Source organism: Setaria italica, chromosome IX (genome assembly GCF_000263155.2).
Source record: "Setaria italica strain Yugu1 chromosome IX, Setaria_italica_v2.0, whole genome shotgun sequence".
NCBI lineage: Eukaryota > Viridiplantae > Streptophyta > Magnoliopsida > Poales > Poaceae > Setaria > Setaria italica.
This window is the reverse complement of record NC_028458.1, coordinates 8,814,899-8,823,105: the sequence shown is the minus strand read 5'-3', so window position 1 is coordinate 8,823,105 and position 8,207 is coordinate 8,814,899. Positions and strand designations below refer to the sequence as shown.

The 8,207-nt window shown below is 42.9% G+C and overlaps 1 protein-coding gene across 1 annotated transcript in view; it reads right to left on the bottom strand.

Moving 5' to 3' along the window:
* Positions 1-1,929: 1,929 nt before the first annotated feature.
* LOC101755395 (protein argonaute 12) overlaps positions 1,930-8,207 on the bottom strand; it is a 7,615-nt gene continuing 1,337 nt past the window's right edge. Inside the window, exons 2-22 of the mRNA XM_022829646.1 lie at positions 7,869-8,100; positions 7,632-7,778; positions 7,362-7,498; positions 6,034-6,140; positions 5,846-5,952; positions 5,624-5,756; positions 5,425-5,541; positions 5,195-5,302; positions 5,035-5,106; positions 4,638-4,760; positions 4,390-4,561; positions 4,177-4,298; positions 3,942-4,079; positions 3,629-3,771; positions 3,498-3,560; positions 3,359-3,422; positions 3,115-3,250; positions 2,926-2,999; positions 2,681-2,775; positions 2,545-2,576; positions 1,930-2,417 (exon numbers count right to left, since the gene is read on the bottom strand). Of these exons, the coding sequence (XP_022685381.1) occupies positions 2,242-2,417; positions 2,545-2,576; positions 2,681-2,775; positions 2,926-2,999; positions 3,115-3,250; positions 3,359-3,422; positions 3,498-3,560; positions 3,629-3,771; positions 3,942-4,079; positions 4,177-4,298; positions 4,390-4,561; positions 4,638-4,760; positions 5,035-5,106; positions 5,195-5,302; positions 5,425-5,541; positions 5,624-5,756; positions 5,846-5,952; positions 6,034-6,140; positions 7,362-7,498; positions 7,632-7,778; positions 7,869-8,100 (2,498 nt within the window). The 3' untranslated portion in view covers positions 1,930-2,241. The remainder of the gene's footprint in view (positions 2,418-2,544; positions 2,577-2,680; positions 2,776-2,925; positions 3,000-3,114; positions 3,251-3,358; positions 3,423-3,497; positions 3,561-3,628; positions 3,772-3,941; positions 4,080-4,176; positions 4,299-4,389; positions 4,562-4,637; positions 4,761-5,034; positions 5,107-5,194; positions 5,303-5,424; positions 5,542-5,623; positions 5,757-5,845; positions 5,953-6,033; positions 6,141-7,361; positions 7,499-7,631; positions 7,779-7,868; positions 8,101-8,207) is intronic.

Genomic DNA, 8,207 nt, shown 5'->3' with positions numbered 1-8,207 from the left:
ATTTGGATGCTCGGTTTAGGAATTATGACTTTTTTAGTTTTATGATTTGCATGCATGTGGATCGTGTCATCATTTTTATCTTTATTTGCATGCATGCATACATCATAGTGGTAGAGAGGGAGGAGAAGGAGAGAGCCCATACATACAATCGTAGTGGTAGATCTCCGTGTCGGCGACCTATACGAGGAAATGGTTGGCGCACGCAGCACCTCCGGCCATCTCCGGAAATTTGGGGCCATGGCAAAATACAATGCATAACCTTCCGGGCGACCGTCTCGTACCCCGGCCGCGCGGGGAAGACCAGCGCCTTGCTGTGGACACCGGAGGCAGCCTCCCTGCAGGCGCAGCCACCACCTGAGCCGCCTGGCCAGCCTGCACCGACGACGACGACATGCCTTCCCTCTCAACCTGCGCCGGGGCACTAGGCTCATGCGTCAGGCCCAACGCCGCCCCCTCGAGCGCCTCCGCGACCACCACCTTCCTCTCCACCTCGCCACTCAGCGCCTCGACCTCTGCTGGCGCCGGCGACGCCGACGCCGCGGCAACCTGCTGCCAGCGCCCCCGAGAGGCCACGCCATAGTGCTGTCCGCCTCGGCCGCCGACCGGCTGGGCCCCGTGGAAGAAGTGTCCACCTCTCCCGCCGCCGCCCCCACGGCCCCCTCGCGCCACACCGCCGCCGCCACCTCGGCCGCCTAGCTCAGCGGCGCCTGGGACCCGTCCTCCTCGGCCGCCACCCCCACCTTCACGGCCTCCTCCGTACTCGCCTCGGCGCCACCGCCGCGCGTAGACATTGCTGAACCCTAGCACGGGCACTGGCAAAACACACCCTAGCGGCCTAGCGGCTCTCAGAGTCTCGCTTCGTCGCTTGGGAAGCTGAGAGCTTGTGCGCAGAGGCAACCTCATCCGTCGTGTTAGCGGAGCACCGCGAGGCGCCTCCGATCGAGACTGCCTGCCCCGTCTGCCCGTGGCGCGGCGCTTTGGGAAACCGTGACATGACAGGACAGGGAGCGCAGGCTCGTGATCATGGCTCCTGGCGCTGGGCTGTTGATTGATCGGCTCGCATGGGCGGCGGAGGATCCGCGCCGGTCACGCAACGGGCTTCTGGCTCTCTGCCGTGTTGGGTCGTTGGGTCAGCTCAGCTCTATGCCCAGACGCGCGCGCACCATGATCATGGCCTGAGGGCTGAGGTGGCTCACTGTTGAGGCACAAAAAAACACAACCCAAACGCGCACGCGATACTCCCCCGTACGCCCCATACCTCCCGATACGCGTATCCGAATAATTCGATTTAAAAATAAATAATTTAATTCTCGATACTTGGTCAATACTCAACGATACGTCCTCCTGGTACTTGTGCCTTGTATCCTGAGTTATGTAATGCACTGTGTGTTAATAACTTGATGTGGCTTTTAAGTTTTAATCTTTAAACTGCTTGCGGTGTGCCACTGTATGTTATCTATCTTGCTACTTATGCACGGCTGGACATGCTGTGTTTTTGTATATCACTGTTTTGCATATTTTGTTATTTTTATTTTGAGGAAAAATATGAAAAAAATTTATATATATGCTATACGCATCGGCGTATCAGAGTTTTGGGATTTTAAGCTAAAAGTTTTGGGATTTTAAGCTAAAAATAGATAGAGTTGAGTTGGATCAAGAGGAGGCGTGTGCACTGCGATCACCGCCGGAGCTCCGGACTGAAAAACCGGCCGCGAGAAGCTGTTCGACGTGCAACCCGACATGCCTGTCAATCGACGGTCGAAACTTGAAAGAGGGATAAGTCGTCGGTGACAGTGACAAGTGTTCACTAACATGGTCACCGGCTCACTATCGAGACATAACCGTAACTAGTATGCATGTGATACACACTTCTGCAATTAGTAATGTGACATATATACACACGTAATTTCGGCAATCAGTAGTGTGTCATACACTATTCCGCAATCAGTAACGTGTCATAAACACTATTATGAATGTAACAGCCAAGAATGATGGTTTCTTTCGCCCCTAGAGAACACACCAAGGATATTAGGGTTTAGGACAATCAGAACATCTTCATACAGCAAACAGAAGCATTTCAGAATCACAAAAGCCTTCAGTTTAAGAACAAGCATGCATGACAAGGTGAGACTCTACAGGTTGCGCCAATGCGCCATACAAAACGATAAACACAAGGGTGATACTTCTAAGCCATGCACGACCACAGAACGCCAGGTCTCGGAGGGATACCACCATCCACCTCTAGCAGTAGAACATGAACTGCTGGACTTTTTCCTTAATTCGGGGGAGTTGCTTCACTGGGACAGATTGATCATACGTCCGTGACGTCCCTGTCGATGAGCCCTGCTCAGAAATGTCGTCCTCTATGTAGTGGCGCGCACGGAACGCACCCAGGTGCGCATAGTACGCTGGAGGAACTGTTGCAACATCAAGAACAGATCAGATCAAACTGTAAGCACAAACTTGAAAGAGAAGATAAATTGGGCTGATGAACACAGTTTTTGTGAGCTGAACACATGGAATTCAGAATGCAGTGGTGCTCACCTATAGAGACTGAACGAGTGCACCGGGCATAGCTGTGAGCAACAGGACATCAAATACAAGATAGGTCAGATCATGCATGGTAAAATGCTATGCTTTATGCCAACTGACAAGAGAATCGCTAATGAAGCTCACGTACGTGTAGCACAGGTTGTAAGTTAAGGTTTGCAATGCATCAGCAGAGAAACCATTTTCGTCGAAAAGAACATGATAGTGTGCTGGGCGGCTTGTTCCCTGTTCAAAGGCAAAAGCAAGGAACAAATTGAGAAAATTACCTAACAAATCTTTATTACTGGTATATTAAGGAAAGAATGCTAAATAAACATAACAAGACATCACTAGGATTGGGAAAGAAAACATACAACTCATTCATCTGCAGCATACCTGAATACCAGAATGGCTACAGAGGTAAAAATCAAACTCGCTGGGATGGCAGATTGTTGTGTCAACAACCGTCCCTGGAGACAAAGGGCACTTGATACTTCAATCTTATATTGAAACAAGCTTTGATACCTCAAAATAATCATGCATATTGGTAGCAATATTAACAGCTTCTGAACGAAGAAGACTTACCAGGTAGGATGTTTCCACTCCTGTCCGTCTGATCTCTATCACGATGATTTTCAGGAAACAGGCGGGTATGATGCCTCTTTTGCACAACAACAAATGTGACCTTTGGAAGATAGCCCTCCTCCAAACTTGCACATGCCTGAAAGCACGATCACAAACAACAGTGTGTCACAAACACATGCATATCAAATATCCATGAAATGCACAAAATGGAAATGCCAAAAGTGGGTTAAACACAACAAGGGACCTTCCGAATAGCATCCATTTCATAAAGCAAGACTTGGCTGAACTGCCCTTCACTAACACCATCTCTGCAAATAATTGAAGATTCAGCATATCAGTGTCAAACAAAGATGAATTGAAAGCATGAAATTATCTTAACGAACCGATAGAATATTATCCTGCAAGGCTTATGGCCAGTTGATTTTTTGAATGATACAAGCAAATCCCTGCAATACAGAAAATGTTAGTACCACAAAAAGAAAACAAAGAAAATTACTGATTTGTCTTAACATACCTAATCATTCCACCTCTGACAATGCCCTTCACTGGATCTCTCACTTCTGTGAAAAGGTCATTTATGATTTCGACCCTATGCCCTTGTGAAGATACCAGGCATTTGTACTTAGTAACTTGTGGCCAATCCATGGATGCAACAACCTACATGGATACAAATTAGAAAAGCTTTAGATCCAACATTGTAAGTAAAATATCGAAAAATGTGTGCCCCGACGGGTGTGTATGCGTGTTATTGGAATGTGCGTGTGATGTGCGTGTTGTTGAAAAGTGTGTGTGTGTGTGTGTGTGAGAGAGAGAGAGAGAGAGCATACCGCTGCAATAGATGGAGCCAAGCCCTCACCAGGAGGTGGATGGGTAACATCAGCCCCAAAGACTATTGTAGGAACATCTGTCAGAAGTGGTATTCTCCTGTTCAGAGCATCTTCAAGCACTGTGTTCCTCCCTCCAACCTAATTGGAAAATGCAATGTTGTCACTATTATTTTAATCTGATTATAAGGTGTATAATAGAACTACACTTAAAAGCTTCATCAAAGCTTCATCGTACCTTAGCATTGATTTTTAGGGCAAGATTTTCAAGAAACTGTTTTCCTCCTTTCATAACATTCTTAGGTGCGCAACACTGAGTTATCACACCAAGCTCAGTTTCACAAAGTTTTTTAATCATTCCTACACATATTGGGTAAAATGCCAACAATTATAGAACTTTGGAAAAGGGAATGAAGAGTAATTAGCTTTAAGATCCATTTAAACAGCTTACCATAAGAACCACTCATATCAGGTAAAATTATGATGAGTAACTCAAGATGTTGCCCAGTTAGACCTTTTTGAGCAAGCACTTGTGAAGAATGTCCATGGATATCTCTGATTGCAGCTTCTACATCATCTTGGCGTGCTTTTTTGATTTGTACACACGGTTGGGTATTCACTTGCTACAAACAAAAGAGTAAAGTACTTTTAACCAACATATCTGGTGGTGTAAGAAAGGCCTTGTAGAGAGAAACTTACCATGCCAATGCTATTGCACATCATTACAAGATCCCCACAAAACCTCCCAATCTCATTTGGATTGATACGAGAGGCAAAAGTTAGACATGCCCAGTGTTTGATGGATCCTCCATCAACCATTCTCTGAAAAATTCACCAACTATGCTATGATAGAGTTATATACTATAAATCTAATAGACAAACAAGACCTAAAATCACCAATAGAAACACCACGAAAAAATGTGTGATGTGAATTTCAACACATTGAAGCCATTACACAATTATTTCATTTGTTGATAAAAATTGAGATTACATTACAGTTACCAGCTAAATGAGTAACTACACCAATATAATCATCATGAATGTTAGGTAAAAAAAAGTATGTGCAGAATTTGAACATATAACAATAGAATGGTACCTTGTTAATCATGTTCCACTGGCCAACGGAAGGATTACAGACCTTTTCTTTTCCAGAGTCATGGTATTTAAGCTAGAAAATAGAGGTTAATAATTATTAGATGTTAAGTTAAAAAAAAAGTGATGCTATTTTCCTACCCCAATAGAAGAAATACATTTACCTTTGGAGCTGGAAGCACACGAGCATCAACCAAGGCAAGTTGCTGGTTCACCTTAATGCCAAATTCTCCTGCATAATCATCAGCGGTATAGTTGTTCTTCTTGAGTACCTGAAAATGCACATAAGGTGATCCCATTAAGAAAAACAAAATTAACAATGTGAATAAGAAAAAAACACATGCATCGTAAAATAAAAGGTGAAGTCACAGATAGGGTTAGTGACAGTATTCACCCCCAAAGTCCTCTCCTCCCTCTGTGCTGGTCGCTCACAAGCCAACCTCAAGATATTTCTGACTTGATGCTCATTCAGCTTACTTGTGTAGCGTTGTCCCTTAGCTATGTTGCAAACCTGCATAAGTACACAATGTAATAACATGTGAACAGATCAGGTATCTTGAAGGAGGTTGACAAAAAAGGGATAAAAGTGAAACCTCCATAGGTAAATAGGTCGGTCTGCTAGCATTGCCAGCTTGAAGGCACGGCCAGTGAGTGTATTTCAGTGAGTAATTATATTGCTGTCTGAAGTATTGCACAACAGATACCCTTATGCCATCTTGATCAAACCTGTAAACACAAATATAAATAATTAATGATACAATGTAATTACAGAAATGGAATGGCAAACATGAAGAGCTATGTAGCAGAGGACATACGTCAAATCATTCAATGGAGCTGAGGTTAGCCCTGTAATCTTGTAACGTATGGATATACCACGGCGATGCGTGGTCTCGACCCGGACACCCTTAAGTGCTTTCTTCAGCTAGGATGTAAAAAAACAAAAACATGATGTAGCTAAACACTTTAAAAATTGAGGGCATCATATAGGTATCATGGTCCTTACTTTTATGCGTTCCTGATCAGACAAACGCTTTGAAGCATTGATGTTGAGATACTCAACTGTGAAGTCTATAACAGGTTGAGCCTTGTAAAATGCGGTCGCAGAAACATCTGAATTATAAGAAAATACCAAATTATTCCATCAACGTACAGGTTGTCAAATAACAAATTTTATATATATTATAACACAATAAAATAAAGCTCATCAGATTGGAAAAGATGTGTGATAAACCACATAAAATAAAAACCAAACCTGCACTTTTTGTATTTTCCAGGGGGCAGGAAAAAATAGCACATATCCTATAAATTATGACTGCTACTACTTATAGTTAAGATCCTAGAAAACAGAACATCAAACTAAAAAATCTGATAAACCAAACTGATAACTAATTTCATTCTTCTGTTGAATGCGATATCCTGTCTCTCAATCCAAAAGTTCATAAAGAAAAGCTTCCTTCCTATTCATGTCTCTTTTCTGAGAATGTGGGGATTTTATTTTCACTCACCTTTACTTGTTGAATCAGTTAAGCATTAAATAAACTCCATGCAGATTAGATCATTTTTACTATTAGTACATGAATGTGCAATGCCAATTGTCACAGTTATATTACCATAGTACTGTAATAGTTATCAGTTTTCTTGTAAGAACACTATAGGATGTGACATAGAAGCTTTGACAATGCTAATTGATAAGATACAGGATTAAGCAGGCTACAAAATGTGCGCACGCTTGATATGAAACACATTATTGATTTTATTCGGAGTCATGCAACTTTTAATTTTAAATTTTGTAGAAGACTTTTTAATGGTTGGTGAAAGGTATCAAAATTTTATTTGAACTAGTGAAGCTAAATCAACAAATCAACATCAATGCCTTTCAGTCCCACGCAAATTCGGGTAGGATAGAGTTGAAACCAACACGAACGACTTATCAAGGTTCGGGCTATTTAATGCAAACATAAGCAGAGTTAATTAGCTTGGGGCTCAAATACTTCCCTATTCTTATGCACCAAGATCTTATCTAAACAATGTATTTATTACACTGTACAGAGACTAACATTTAACATGACAAAAAACAAGCTTGTGCAATTGCAGCTTAGTAGTTGATGATAAAGCTACACAATGGCCTAGGAATGTGGGAGTGGATTTTTTTACAAAAAAGAAGCATGTGTCTTAAAGCAATTATGGCAAGTTTGTTACTTGTAAAAGTTATTAGGGGAGCAGATGAAAATAGTATACACTACCAACATATTTTTTTTATAAATGTAAAAAAAACAATAGAATGAGCTAGCAGTGGTGATTTAAAAAAGAGAATCAGGTACGAGCACAAACCAATATTAAGTGATAGGCCCATCTGTGTAGGGCGTAGGCTCTGATAGTAACCCCTCCAGCATTCGACACCATTTCCGAGCAGTCCACCAGGTCCAAATTCTTGTGATGAGAAGAATGATCTAGAGATTGATGTATACCTGCCACAAGATTAGAAGGAAAAATAAGGAACACGTCATCGAAAAATAATACTCGGGGAAGTAATAGTGTAATACACCTATGTCACAGTATATACGAAATGATTGTACATCGGTGCATTGATGCAGTACATACCTAGTAGCTGGGCATTCCCTTAGGGCGATATCAAGAGCCTGGATAATCTCCTGTGGCATTTCCCTCTGCCTACCAGCTAAGAACTGCTGAAGGCTGTACATATCAATTTTGGCGGCGTCCTTGATCACCACCTTGTACTCTTTCTCCCTGCAGGAAACAAGGGCTACACATAAGCACACAGGATAATACATAAACATGCGTGTAAGGATAAACTACAAAGTCCATCGTCATCCGTACCCCTGGCCTGCCCTCTCAGGGTTTGTTAGCATGAGCACAAATTCCTTCGCTCTGAATGGCAGTGGGCCTGCTGTGAATAGGGCTTTCCTTCCATCATAAACAGGAAGCCGCCCGTCCAAGTGCTCCTTGTGCAGGTTCACGAGCTCGTTGATGATCCATCTGTTTCTTGCCCGTGAGGCCGATTCAGGAGTGATCGCTACCTGTGTAATAAGAATTGAAGATACCGACCACACTACTTATATGCAAGAGATGATTACAGATCACTATGTGGCATGTAGATTTAGGGGGTGTTTGGGAGGCATGTGCTAAATTTTAGCACATGTCACATCGGCCCTCGTT